A 15,667-nucleotide genomic window follows, 5' to 3' on the forward strand; every position below is an offset into this window, starting at 1 on the left:
TTTTCGCAGTGGTTTTATTTTCGCAAATTTCACGAATCGCCTTTGAACCGCGAAAATAACAATGCACGAAAATAACAACGTGCGAACAGATAAGCACAGTTAGACCTCGCAACCGCGAAATTAACAACACGTGAATATGTTCTCCTAGTAGCAATTCGCGAAAATGTCTGTACGCGAAAATTTCAGCTCGTACAGTACACACACATGCACACAACATAGCATATTTTTCACCATGTCCTTACGAAACTGAGAATGCAATCTAATTCTACATACTAGCATATTAACCCGTTGAGGACAGGCTGGTTTTGCTGCAACACGCATTTCCCATAGATGCCTGTCTGAGTATGTGTCCTCAGGACTAGTCTTCAACGGGTTAAACATGTCAAGCGGCACATTCGAGGAGATGAGCTGTGTCATTTCAGCCATCAAGTCTAGCCATTGCATGGGCAACACACATGATGACCGTCTTCACACCAGTTTGCTGACACAGTCAAACTTAGGCATGACTGTATGCAAGAGAGTTGTTCCTGATGACCAGAAATATGCTGTATACGCCATATATTTCGCGAGTCTAAATTTTTGCCAATTGGGACTTTCCAACAATTTCGTGAGTGGTTAAATTCGCGATCGTGGAGTCCTTGTACTGAACGGAATATGCGTACGTCACAGTCATATATTTTTGCGTTTTTAATTTCGCGAAAAGCAGCTGACTCGCAAAATTCACGAAAATAAAAACCTCGCTAAATATTTGGCGTATACAGTAGTCTAAGACCTGTCTGATATAGCACAACTAATGCATGCACACTGGATTCCAAGCACATAATATACAGTATATCACAAAGATATCTGGGAGGAATATGTGAATTCAAGCAGCCTGAAACCCCAGAGAAACATATCCAAGATATATTTGCATCGTAGTAAACTGGCTTTATGATGCAGCAAATGTGCCGAACTTGACATTGAGTCAAATAATTCTTGTACATTGTATTACAGCACGAACACAGAAGGTTTGGACTTGACCTCAGAAATTTGACTTTGCAAGACGTAGCCACCCCCCACCACTACCACCACCACCACCACACACACACACAGCATGCCTTTCAATTGCCAAGTTTGGCTAAAGTTTGGCAAACGCTGAAATTTCAGAATTTGGCAGTGACCTTTGATCTTGAATCAATCTGTCATAAATTCATTCAGGTGAACTACCACATACATGTCTTACCTTGAAACCATGTACGACTATCAAAGCACCAATTATCACGGCACATTTTAATTTCTAATACCCTCTGCTTACAAAAGTCAATAAAAACAAATGTCGGATATATGTAACTTTGTTATAAACAAGGACACCCTACGACACCATTTTAATTGAATGCTATAGCCATTTGTGAAACATACTTTGAGACACTGGAACAACCAACATACTCTGAAAGAAGTACAGTATCTTACATTACAAACAACTTCCAATCCAAAATGTACAACTTCGCATCAGTGACAGTCATGAATCTATTTTCCTCATATTGCTTTGAAGGTTGAAAATGAAATGTGTGTATGGACCTGCTGCAGCCCATCTCATCACATTATCCCCCAAAATTGGGAGAAAGAATAAATCATCCATACCACAGTGACCTGTGAGGATTATGTTGGAAGAAACCTTTGGGAAATCCATATCACACCAAGTAAAGGTGATAAGGAATGCTGCCATACCATACAAAACAGCAAAATCCTGTCAATTGCCAGTAACATTTCTAAATGACTACTGACTATAAAGCACAATCGCCATTGAGGTCAAAGTGGCAGAATTACACTGAAGTGGTAAAAATGTCAAAGTTTTCTTACAGCACATGAGTCAACTCAGTGGACTCTCGTAATGAACAGTTATGGGGATAAAAGACATCACTTCTTTACATTGAAATTTTGGTACTTGTACATCGGGGTTTGGAAGAAAAAATAAGATATTACATATAATACATGAAAACTCTGAACTCTGAGGCAAGAAAAATGTATTTTGCTATGACAGGAGATTGTTATACAGGGGAAACCGTGTTATAATGAACTGCTTGAAACCACTGAAATTTCCTCGTTATATTAGGGCTTAAGACGACAAAAGAATATAAAAGGAATGGGACCTGCAAAATTAGCTCGTTATGCAGTGTATTTATAGGTATCTTCACCACATCATACCTCACTATAACGAGACTCCACTGTATCAGTTTTCTGTATAAAGAGAGTGCAATGCACCAGGATGCCGCAGATGCGTAAACCTTCCACACAAATTCCCTGAACTGCACTGATACACGTACAAAGCTACCAAATTCGAGAGAAAAATAACTTCTTTCACTTTGAGAACATCTTGGCATAGGCTTGCTTCTCTTTCTTCTTCCTCTCCTGGATGAAATGTTTGGCTCGCTTCAGCTCGTTACCTGCAGCTGAAATCAAATCAGGGTTAAAATCTAAGATGATGAGAGACAATGGAGTGCCTGCATCACTTCTGGCAACTTTTAGTGATGCATATAAGCTTTGAAGAGTGTATGATGATCCACACAAAATGTATATGACATATTCTATGTGCAACCTATCTATATATTTGTGTACAAGTATAATGAATGTATATGCATTTGGAGAATAAATCAAAACAAATCAAACATCAACGTTTGTATCATAAAACATGTGCTGACCATTCACTGCAAGCAAATTTGACATCCCACCTTCAGTCATGTAACAATGCAATGATTGATAAAGAATACATACATTCCATATTCATAACAGATAATGCCCATGTAGCCACTTTTGTGAATGTTGCATTTATCCATTGCAGACACCATCCTCCCCATCCCCTCCCCCCCCCCCCCACCCCATCTTCTTTTCCCTCAGTATTACATGTTTAATTACATCAATGAACAGGTCCTGGAGTTGACTTACCCTTGTTGTCGGGTTCCCTTTGTAAGGCTGCCTCAAAATCCTCAATGGCGCCCTCGTAGTTCTTCATGTTCATCTGCGCCTTGCCCCTTCGGAACCAACCCTTGGCGCTGTCCCTATCAATAATCAGAGCCTACAGGGACAGACAGAATGGGAATCAGCTGACTTAATACACTGTGTGTGGAAACTCCTGTCAAGACAGGTTCACCTGTTATGGCTGTAGGTTAAGAGGAGCCCTAGCGAGCTCTACTTTCACTAGAGATGCCCTTATATCTTCAGGCGAGATGACGTCTTACACTACAATGGAAAAGTCCATTTTAGCCGACAAAAATAGATGAACAGATTTGGACAGAAAGAGAGGGAAAGAAAGGAACTGAAAATTCCTCAATCTATTTATGGGAGCTTCCAATCTTAACTGACTCATCATCAGCTTATATGTTTCATTCACTGACCACTGCATTAAATGAATGTTTTGACAAGAACATCGCCAAATAAATTTAAAGTATGGTGAACGAGACATTAAAATCAAGAAAATCATATAAGAGAAGGTGTCAAAGCAGAGGGAAATGTCTCCTAAAAAAGATTTTTAATGTGACTTATTAAAAGATATTCGCCCCACTGAGAAATCGTGAGTTTAAACTGATTGATTTGCTTCACCGATATTCGCTCCAGAACAGCCGTCTTTTTCGAGCCCTAAAATATGACGTCACGAAATGAACAAAACCCTTTACGAGTGCAGCAGGATATCGAGGCCGCCGTTCATAAAGCACGTATTTCGTGGTGAGCGGATGCAATATCTGACCTGTATTTAGTCGCCTCTGCTTTCTCGGCTGAGACATTAAAACGTCCAATTGTTACCTTATATTGTACGGAAAGACTTTGAGTTTGACATCGAGAGTGAATTTAGTGATGACAGTGACAATGACACTGATAGTGACAGTGGCAAAGTCGGAGTGGTAGAAGAAGCGAGGGAGAGGCGACGGATATGGAAGGCCGCCGCGGACACAACTCGTTTGGGGCGTTTACATGGAAACGGGTACACTGCCTCTCCATACGTATGCCCCAAACGAACCACGTTCGCAACGGCCCTCCATAGACAGAGCCCACTGTGTGGATGGAGTGGTAGCACAGCGCACATTTCGTGACGTCATAATTTTGGTCACCAAAATTTCGCCGTCAGATCGGGTTCTGGTGGTCTAAAAAGAGTCTCAAAACACCATCTCTCCATCGTTCTGGAGACGTTTTTACCTTCTGAAAGTCAATTATTCATATTCCTAGAGATGTAAGCTTTCCAGAAATGTATAAATCACCTTGTTTATGATTATCGTCCTTTTTTTCTCGTTCACCATACTTTAAACCACTGCACATATCACAATGTAAAAACAAGAATGATGTGATGTTGCTTCCACTTTAGCTTGATATTGACATTGCCTGATGACCAACTGCACCATAATGCTAAAAGCAAAAACAATCAAGATCAAGAAAATCCCTTTTTGTGATATAATGCCTTCACTGCGAGCACATGGTAACAGAACAGAAATAAATATGAAATAAGAAATAAACATATGAGGTCCATTGCTATACCCAAGTGGGCTTCCTAATTCCAAATATAGGTCAAGTTTTGACTGCTGAATGCTGATAAAAACCTCAGCTAGCCGAGTGCCTAGGCACGAAGTGGATCATCTATGTTGTCCGTTAGCTCAGTGATGGTATGCTGCCCTCTTTTGTTGTGCAATTGTCAACTGAGTGATACAGTCAAACTCGGATACCTCGAATTCGTCGGGACTGAAGAAAATGGTTCGACGTACGCGAATTTCGAGGTACGCGTACGTCGAATTTTCTTCGACTTATCCGATGTTTATCGATGTTCGACGTTTATCGATGTTCAACATGGTGTCTGTTATAGTGCCTACTTATTGTTTGCATGCTTGTCAATTTGAATTGAATCAACTTTTATATGAATGAATTGAGTGAAAATCGGAAATGAAATCAAAATTTCAGAAATAAAGATTTTGGTGGCCCGATCGCGCCACCAAAAAAAAAAAAAAAAAAAAGTCGGATGTTTGCCCTTACTTTTCAAAATGAACAGCGGTAACAATGGGCTACGTAAGATGCTAAAATAAATGTCAGAGTTTTGCGTTTAATTGTGGAAATGAATGACGGTAATATTCGACTCGGTATGATACTAAAATAAATGTCGGATGTTTGCTCATACTTTTGGAAATGAATAACGATAAGACTCGGCTCCGTATGGTGCTAAAACTAATGTTAAATATTTGATTTTGCGGTCGGAAATGAATAAGGATAACATTCGGCTCCGGAAGACGCTGAAATAAATGTCGAATTTTTGCTATGACATTCGGAAATGAAAAACAATAACATTCAACTCTGTACGATGGTTAAATAAATGTCGGATGTTTCCTTATACTTTTGAAAGTAAATAGCAATAGCATTCGGCTCCGGAAGATGCTAAAATAGATGTCAGATGACCGTTTTTATGTTCGGAAGAAAACAGCAGTAATTTTCTGCTCCATCATGTCCATATGATGCTAAAATAACTGTCTGATGTTTGCTTTTAAATTTCGAAATGAATAACAGTAACATTCAGCTGCGTTTAATGGTAAAATCAATGTTTGATGTTTGCTTTGACGTTCGGAAAAGAGTAACAATAATATTCAACTCTTGACAATGATGAAATAAATGCTGGATGTTTGCTTTTATGTTCGAAAGTAAATTGCAATAACATTTAGCTCCGGAAGATGCTAAAATAAATGTCGAATGTTTGCTTTGATGTTCTGAAGTGAATAACAATAATATTCAACTCCGTACGCTGATAAAATAAATGCCGGATGTGTGCTTTTACGTTCGAAAGTAAATGTCAATAGCATTCAGCTCCGGGAGATGCTAAAATACATGTCGAATGATTGCTTTTACGTTTGGCATGTTTGGAAGTGAACAGCAGTAACATTCTGCCCCATTCGATGATAAAAAAGATATTGGATATTTGCTACAGTACATTTCAAAATATATATCAGTAACATTCAGCTATACGTTTCATAGTCCAAAATGTATGATGTCTGCCTTGACGTTCAAAAATAAAAAACAGTAACATTCGGCTCCGTGCGATGATAAAATAATTGTCAGATGATTCATTTCACTTTCGGAAGTGGACAGCAGTAACATTCGGCTCCTTTCGATAATGAAATAAATGCCGGATGTTTGAAATGAATAACGGTAATATTCTGCTCCGTACGATGCAAAAAACAAAAAAAAAACACAGATTGTTGCTTTAACATTTGGAAATGATTAATGGTATTAATCCGCTCAGTTAGATGCTAAAACAAATAGCGGATGTTTGCTTTCACGTTTGGAAATGGATTAGGATAGTATTCAGCTCCGTAAGATTCTAAAATGAATGTCGGTTGTTTGCTTTTACATTTAAAAATGAATAACGGTAACTTTCGGCTTTTTACAATGCTAAAACAAATGACGGATGCTAACAAATGTCAGCAAATGCTCCCATTTTCTCATTCTAAACGTAAGTTTTGACCTCCTCAATATATGGGCATCAACTTTTATAATAATATCTACGCCTATTTGTCAAATCTTTAAACACAGAGTAAGATGATTGAATTTTCTATTCATTTGTTTTAGACATGGACATCTGTATCACTTCAATAATGCTTAATATTAATTTGTCTATGTTTAGTAGGACCGATTTAATTTTTCTAATGTTTTTCCTGATTTTTTTTTTTTTTGTCACCAGATTTTACTTTCGACCACAAGAAAATAAAAATCAATGATATTGGTGGCCCGATAAAATTTAGTGCGGAGCCCTGTGTATTCTATTCTTCATTGTGATCGGCCTATACTTCCAGATTTTCATAATCGCATTGGTGGAAAAAAAAAGTTTCAGTGCTTGCGTTCTCGGGGAACGTGAAAGGCAAAAAAAAAAAAAGGTCTAAAAAAAGGCACTATGAGGTAGATTGATGTTTTGACAGTGGAGCGTGATTAATGGCAAAGATATAACTGTCAACGTAAGCAGGTGCGCCCCGACGGTTGAGAAATCTACGCGCACGGTATGACCGTCTCGATGAAAAATCAAAACACAGTGGTTAAAGAAAAGCAAATGATGGGGCAGCGCGTAGTGCTATCGTAAAGCACTCCATTGGCACGGGTGCTATGTGCATACCATGTACGTGTGTTGGTAGGTGTTGGGGATTTTCCTTGTCAGCTGTGTGTCGGGTATTTCTTCTTGGGCGCGCGATTGTTCTGGTCTCAGAATATTTACAATCGAGTGTGAAAACATTTGTGACATGTCTTCGCTGTCCACGCGCGCTTAATCGGAGATGCTGAGTGATGTTTACAATTTCGATTCGAGCAACATGCTGGGAAAAACAATAAGTTAATTAAGATCGGGACATTAGATTTCCCTTTGAGGTAACCTAACTTCGAGTTATCTTTTTCGAGCTACGCGAATTTTAATACACAGAAACTCCATAGGAACAATCGGGACTTTCATTTTGCCCCCGAGGTAAGTGATATTCGGCTTATCCGACGTCGAGGTATCCGAGTTTGACTGTACTTGTACAGTAGCATAGGTTGGAACGATGCTCAGCCGAGGATATGAATATGCTTTGAGATTAGGGTTAGGATTAGGGTTAGAGTTACGGCAACATTGATCTCGGTGTCCTAGGGTAATAAACTGAGTAAACTCTAACCCTAATCCTAAAGCATATTTATATCCTCGGCTGAGCATAGCTCCCAACATAATATGCTACCTACTTGTACCAGGAAAATCCTCATCAAGCCTACTGCCACAGACCACACACGGTGCATGGCAGACTGCCCACAAGAGGGCGCCAACCTACCTTGTCACACTGCTCAATGGCATCCTGATTCAAGTTCTGCTCCAGTTTGCAGGCTGCCAGGTTGAGCCTGAGAGGTAGGTAGCTTTGGAGGACCTTTTTCCTCTCCTCTGGTGAATCTTTCAGCTCTTTGTCTATATCCACAAAGTCAAGATACCTAGAAATGAATTGCAACAACAAATATTACATGAAATCTGAATCATAGTTAAAAAAGAAAAAGAAAAAGAAAGTGATGTCCCCAATAAACATTCTATTTTTATTCTTCTTTTTTTTTTGTCCAAGCCCTTTTATGACTGAAAGCATGGTAATAGAATAGGGTGTTTTGCAATCTGCAGCTGGGTGTTGAATTCTGGTGCCCATTCAGAGCTTGTGAAAAATTTGGATTAGTCAAAAAGACTTTACAAGACACATTAGACTTCATTAAACATACTTTGGTCCTTGCAAAACTACTTATGTATAATTACACTTTGGAATAACAAAAAAGCACTCCAAGCTACAACAGAAAGCCTGTAGATCATCCTTTGTCACGTCAGTCTCCTTAAAATGAAATCTTCCAAACGAATACTGTACACTTCTTTTATAACGACCATGGTTAAAACAAAATTTCAATACAACAAAATGAAAATTCTGGTCCCAAAATTATCATCTACATATCTTAACCCATTGAGGACGGGCTGATTTTGCTATAACAAGCATTTCCCATAGACACCCACCCAAGTATACTCAGGAATAGTCTTTAACAGGTTAATATACTTTACTGTTCGGCTATAACAAAATTTCGATATAATGAAAGAAAACCGACGGTCTCGAGGACTTTGTTATAAGAACAGTGCTATGATGGATCATCATCTCACCTTATTGCCTTCTCGTACTTTTGTGCAGCCATGCCGTAGTCCTTGGTCTTGTACTTGCCATTTCCAATCTCCTTCAGTTTTAATGCCACTTCTATGACCTTCTCGTACTGAGAGCAGCATGGCCAAAGGAGGGTTTGTATTGTTGGGGGCGAGGAAGATCCATTAATGGATGTGGTAGGGGATGGTGGAAATAAGCACACAGAAAACACCTTGAGAATCCATCGCGATAATGGGTTAAAAGTAAGTGAACCCATATTGTCAACAACGTCTACATCTGGAATATGTTCATCATAGACGTCATATGTTCATAATTTCACATGTTCATCTTAAGGACTGCGTGAAGTGTCTTTGCACATTTGAAGAACTACTATTAATTGTACCATTAATTCCATCCCAGCAAGCCAATGAGTAGTTGCAGGGAAAAAGAAAAATACGGAGAAGGTCTTTCAAGTGAAAGAAGGAATGTAAAAAGTAGATGGTGAAGGGTATGAGAAAAATGTACCAAACCACAATATCGACTGACAGTTTAGCATCATCCTGTCTGAATCATCACAGTCAAGTAATAATGATTTCCCTTTGTACCAACTGTCCTATAATTCATGAAGAAGGAATCATTACTAATTCAAAACAATGTTCTCTTTGACTCTGTTAAGAATTCACCTTTAAGTAATATCTAAAAGTTTGTGTCTACCAAAACAAAATGACAATTCCTCACCACAAACAGCACAACAATTACACATCGATAATAAAAGTATGCCGATAAGTAAAGACACAAATACAAATAATTCAATAGCTTAAAGAATAATAAGTACCAACTGTTGAAAGATTAGTTCATCCTTGATTTAAACAGCTAATAGTGGCAAATGAATAATGCACAGCACAAAACATCACACTAAGTCTATTTAATTAATGACGTCTCCATAAAGTTTTGGAAACTGCTTCCAAGTGACTGGCTTTAACTCTTTATGTGCCATGGTGTAAAACCGCTGTGTGCTGAGACTGCAATATAGTCATGCTTTGGGAAAACACTCTGTCTTTAAAATCTATGTAACTTTTATGGATTTTAATACTCTGGACATGTAATGAGTAAAGTTATAGAGAAGGTATAGAGAAATTGCCAAGCTTTGCTTTGATGTAAATTGTTTGACAAATCTATGATTGCTTTTTTTTCAAATAACCAGAAGGAACGTTATTGTAGATGCATGACTTTTGCACACAAAACAGTGACAGAAACTTATAATTTACTCGCAAATCCTGAAGGGAACACCGCTTGACAATCACCACATAAAATTTAAGCTACATGTGACAGAAAATGAAGCACCAAAAACATTTTCATTGTACTGTGGCATTTGGCAATCTATCGATTGGTTTGGGTGGGTTTGTGCATTTGAGCAAAATATGCGAACTTGGCACCCCATCGGCTGAGTCAGGCATGCGAACATGGCACATGAAGAGTTAATTATCTTTTTCCTTCCCCATTTTAAAGCATGACATTAGGAATGTCTCATTTTGCTTGACTCTACCTCTGACGTTTTGAAGTCTGCATCCTCTGGAAAGTTGGGGAAGGCATCTCCAGTTCCGTCATCGACACATGCCATCCCATCATCTTCTCCAGGCTTGAGTTCACCACAATCTGAGATCTCCACCGTCTACTTGCAAGACATGTTACGGTATTAAGTTAAAAGCTAGTTAGAGACACTATTTCACAGTTTATAGACACAAAGCTACATCAATACAATCTATACAGATTATGAATTGAGTGCGAATCATTTCGATGGACAAGTTTTCAACAATTGGACAATAAAAGGACACTGTAAATTTGATAATTTAAAAAACAAAAAAAAAAAACAAAAACAAAAACAAGGTTCTGCTACCCTTCATCTTCTTTTTTTACATTACAGCATTCAGGTTGTGGCCAGAACTGTTACTTTAAGTGAGATTCTCTTCAAAGAAATACCATAGGATTTAGGTATAATTTTGTGATATTTGTGTCTTTCTTTTTACTGTTGTTTGTTCTAGTCATTGCAGAATACAGAATATCTGTCATTACTCAGTGGATTTTTGCATTGAGAATATTGAACTTTTTTTTTTGGCGATATATCTTAAGTAAAATATTCACTTTAGATTTTGATTGGGACATTCGTCATTGAACATGCAATCATTCTCTGATTTCTTGAAATAATTAGAAAGGAAGCAAAAAAAGACAAAAAAAAACCCCAAAATATACAGAGTCCATTCCTCAGAACAGTGTCCCATGAAACTTGACCATTCAAAAACCACATTGAGACACTTTCCAGCTCAGAGCTTCCATGCTCTTTCTTGCTCTCACCTTGATGGGTACATCATTTTCTAGCGTCTTGCTGGCCTCGACTGCTCTCACCACTCCCATTCCCTTGGCGACCTGTCCAAACACGACGTGCTTGTCATCCAGGTGAGGTGTCTCGGTGGTGGTGATGAAGAACTGGGAGCCATTGGTGCCAGGACCAGAGTTGGCCATGCTCAGCAGACCAGGTCTGTCATGCTGCACAAAGACGTGCAATGTACAGCAATACATGTATTACGCAGAAAACAAAGCAAACTACATACGGTGAAAATTTGGTGTCAGAGAGGAGTATTCCATCTCCATGTGGTTGAAAGGAAAAAATCATTGCCATACGTCCTGCTGAGATAAATTGAATGTAATTCTATGTATTTTGTGTGCTACAAAATCTTTGAAGCGGGAGGTGGCTACTTGGAAGGCATATATGTCAGAGAGTTGAAGGGAATGGGCAAAAAGATTGTATGATGAATTCACATTTTAGCAGATCAGTATGTCACAATTGTTTGGCACAATAGTCCAGAATAATTTTCTAGGCATTCTGAATCTTTGTTTGAAATAAGAGAATCAGATTAACATTAGAATAATTTTTACAAAGTGTGGTCCAGCAAGGAAATCAAGAAAGTGCTCCATAAAAAATCTGCAACAGAATCTATTCTGCCTGGACACAGCTTGAACTGGCTATGACGACAAGTCACACTACAATGTACCAGTAATAAGTGATGTGAATCTGAAAATTGGTGCAATCAAATAATTTGCCTATTCTAATTTGACTCTACAACAAAAATGTGAGTCATTTTGACAAAATGTTGGTGCTACATAAATTTAATACTGTAACTGAAATGGAAAGTTGTGCACTGAAATTCAACAAGTGGCAGATTAAACACAATTTCTACCATAAAACATTGTGCAAAAGATAGAGCAAACAAAACAATCACTGTCTTTATTTCTTGCTCCTATTTCATGGAAAAACTACTTCGAAATCTCTTTACAGTAGAATGAAACACATATGACACTTTGATAATGATACCGTTGATAATGTTGACTAATAGGTTAAAAGTCCAAATCTTACCTTGTGGATGAAGTTTTCGTCATCAAATTTCTCCCCATATATACTCTCTCCTCCCGTTCCATTATGCATGGTGAAGTCACCTCCCTGAATCATGAAGTTCCTGATGACTAAAACAATAATGCGGTGTAATAGAGAAGTAAAGAGAAATTAAACCACATATGGATGTCTTACTTGACTGAAGTCAATGGTAGCCTGAGACTAGCAATTGCACCAAAATTTGACACATGTATATCTTGTTTAAGGTTTCTGAATCATTTTACATGATAATAATATATTGTGAGTATCTCAAGTACATAATGATTGTAGACTTGTTTGAAAGTACTTTATGGAAAATTTATGTATTCTTCCCTTTTGGAAGCATAAAAAGAAGAAAAATCATCTGGTTGATTGTATGCACATTTAAATTATCATAAATTTTGACATAATTTGTACTTATTTGAAGTTCTGCTTTTACTTAATTCCAAGCAAAATCCTTGTGTGAGGTAAAGTACTCCTTAATCTTACCACATATATTGCACACTTGAAATTACTTGTACTGGAAGTGACCTTACCCAGTATGTCTATTTTGAGTCATAATTCAATTGTTTTGAGCACGGACCATGTACTGTTTTCTTGTACACATGTACCAAAGGTTTATCAAAGAATACAGAATTTCAGTGAAAATGGTGTGATTGCACCAGAAATTATAAAGATGCACAAAAGATTGCATTAAGTTTAAGAATGTGATATTTCTCACCTCCCAGTAAATAGTAAAGTATCCATACTAAGCAACACATGCAAATCCTCTAAGGTGGTCAGACTGCTTCATAATAAAATCATATATAAATATGTACACAAAACTCATTTTCCCCAAGATACTCAGTCGGAGTATTGGACATTGTAAAAATAATTTCATACATATTTTACACACCTAGTACCAATTGCTCATACACTCTTTGACCAGTTTTTGTCACTGCAACTGTTCAAAGTACTGAATTGACTTAATTTCAGTCATTTTGTCTGGGTGCTCCACTGGCGCTAGACATCACTGAATGGAAACTGTACTCACCGCGGTGGAATGTTGAGCCTTTGTAGTGAAGGGGTTTTCCACACTTTCCTTTCCCTTTCTCACCAGTACACAGAGCCCTGAAGTTTTCTGCTGTCTTTGGAACATCTTTGGCAAACAGCTCAAACAAAATTCGACCAACTGTTGGAGAGAAAACAGCAAACTAGGGTAATTAACTAGTATGAATGAATTGACCACGCACAGCAGCATTCTGGTCTCATCTGGTCCTGATCTGCAGGACAGAACAACATAAACAATCCTTCTTTCCTCAGTACGGCAGTGGAATAGCCTGCCCCAAGAGCTCATCCTGGCACAAACTGTAGAGGTCTTTCGTCACTGCATGATGGAAGATATGGAGTAAAATTTAGATCGAGTAGCGTAAACACAACAGGATTTTACTTGCACCATGCTAGCCCGACCAGACGCTGTTAATACGCTACGGGAATACAGCGTCTGACCAGCGAGCGGGCACCTTCAAAGTGGGGAACCACAACACAACTACAAAACTTATGAAAATTTATACGTTCTTTATAAACAGTGTACACGTTACCAAACGTTACTCACCTTAAGTGCATGCTTGTATTAGAGAAGGTTCGTAAGTCCATTGAGAGCCCTCATGATAAGTCCGTGGAACCAAAAAATGATACTTTCTGGCGGATTCCCTAACAGCGTTGGGGTTCATCATTGCAGAATTCAAAATGGCACCTTGATCTCTGCGGAAATCTTTTGCGTGCGTGCGATGCGCTGCGCTTGAGTGTTGGTGTAGCAGCACGGTCGACAGCGCGACCTTTTGAAAGGGCATTCAGATCATGTGACCTCCCGGATATTGGAAATGGCCTGGCGTGAAAGACGATGTACCGTTCGTGAACCGTTCACACATGCTGCATATAACCATCATTTTAGGTAAGTTATTCAATCTAAATTTCAATGTTCATAGCATAAATATGAAGTCTCATTATCATTTTGTTCGTCAGATGAGTTTGAAGTGACAAAAAAATGATCTAAAGTATCAAAATTCAATCCGATCGCATGCGATCGTTGGACCCTCTTCGTGTTTGGAGCTTCGTTGGTACAGCCCTGTCGCGCTACGTATGTACAGCGGCGACTGGGCTGTGTATAGTTAGCACCATGCCTGCCTGTCCATGGACATTGTTAGATACATTCCTGTATATGCATGCACCTATCATCCAGGCACTTGCAGTCAAACTCGGGTGCCCTTGTTCGTTGTGATATGCAGACACACACACACACACACACACACACACACAAGTAAATCTGCAAGAATCTTCAGGATTGAAGGCGGCAGAATTCAGAATTAACAGAAGAAGAAGAATACTGAATCATGAATGAATGAGATTTTTTTTTTCTTGTCAGTAGCCCTACATGAAACTTAACGTATGGTACTACATACAAGATAGTAAAGCAATTCGGCCCCTTCGCCTACAACCATGACAACCGAATTGCACGTGGGTGACTTAGAATATACTAGATCTACATTGTTTACCTACCTTTCTCTCCTCCGATACTAATATCGAAGTATGTTCTGGGATTTTGCACTTCGTTGGTCATGTTGACTGAATTCGACCAGTTCAAGGCTCTTTAAACTCTCAGGACAGCTTTCAAGAACAACACGACCAAAGGTTATGTTCTTCCACTTTCGCAGTTGTATTGAGCAATCAATCATCAAAGCACCGTACCGATTACGAAAGGTGGTAAGACGCACGTGCCGCGCGCACGTTGTGTTGTACCACATGATGGACCAGTGTGAAGCTGTGGCCCCAGTCGTCTCGACTCTCATCTGTGTTTGTTGGAGGCGAGGATGAATGCTGATTGTAGTGCAGTGATCTCGATGCTCTTGATTAAATCGTAGCGTACTTCAGTCATTCTTAAACTCATCAGATACTGAGATGAATCAAATACAGTGTATCAGAATTATGCATGTTTTTATTGGCAACGCAAGTTCTTGATACCATCCTCCAAGCAGCAACATGCTATTTTATACAATCGCAAAGGGGGCGGGGGGGGGGGGGTAATGAGCTCTGCGATTATCATTTTTGATTTTCTTTACAAATCAGATTTCAGAGTCCATAAAATTTCATATCAGGTAAACTGATCTAGCTACAGACAGTTCCCAATTTAGGCTTATTCAAAGGTGAATGAAACCCAAACATATACATTGTACATGACTGTATGAGATGAGAAGACTACAAGTGTTTGTGACGTCACTCATCGACGACGATTATTAATTTATCCAGAAAATATAGGGCCTAAAGAGAGTTAAAAAAAAAATAAACCCTATTATGAAAAATAAAAATTCCTTCTGGGCCCTGTCTTATAAAACTTGTGATAGAAATCAATCAATCACAAATCTCTTGAAAGCTGCTATCAATTGCAACCTGTGATTGATTGATTGTAGTTCTCCGTCTTAATTTCAATCATAACTTTTTTTATAACTAATAAGATGGATTTGCATTCAATCGTAAAGTTGTGAGTGACTTGAATCAATGACAAGTCTTTATAAGACGGGGCCCTGCTTGATATGTTAAGGGGGATATAATTCCCAATGTTTTCTGAAGATGTATAGGATCACTC

At 38.6% G+C, this 15,667-nt stretch overlaps 1 protein-coding gene across 1 annotated transcript; it reads right to left on the reverse strand.

Annotated features, from left to right (window-relative positions):
- Positions 1–1,879: 1,879 nt before the first annotated feature.
- Positions 1,880–14,731, reverse strand: LOC140235286 (uncharacterized). The gene is made up of 9 exons (XM_072315316.1): positions 14,584–14,731; positions 13,079–13,216; positions 12,031–12,137; positions 10,971–11,162; positions 10,165–10,290; positions 8,642–8,748; positions 7,791–7,944; positions 2,923–3,052; positions 1,880–2,429 (listed from the first exon to the last, which is right to left on the reverse strand). Exons 1-9 carry the CDS (start codon positions 14,642–14,644, stop codon positions 2,338–2,340), a joined length of 1,107 nt encoding a protein of 368 aa, XP_072171417.1. The 5' UTR covers positions 14,645–14,731; the 3' UTR covers positions 1,880–2,337.
- Positions 14,732–15,667: the final 936 nt, after the last annotated feature.

Source organism: Diadema setosum, chromosome 11 (genome assembly GCF_964275005.1).
Source record: "Diadema setosum chromosome 11, eeDiaSeto1, whole genome shotgun sequence".
NCBI lineage: Eukaryota > Metazoa > Echinodermata > Echinoidea > Diadematoida > Diadematidae > Diadema > Diadema setosum.

Bases quoted from the DNA above. Each gene is read 5' to 3' on its own strand.
- LOC140235286 (XM_072315316.1), bottom strand. From the start codon at position 14,644: ATGACCAACGAAGTGCAAAATCCCAGAACATACTTCGATATTAGTATC. The intron at 13,217-14,583 runs GTAGGTAAACAA...TCTCTCCAACAG, and splicing joins TAGTATCGGAGGAGAGAAAG to TTGGTCGAATTTTGTTTGAG. The intron at 11,163-12,030 runs GTAAGATTTGGA...GTCTTTGTGCAG, and splicing joins ACGAAAACTTCATCCACAAG to CATGACAGACCTGGTCTGCT.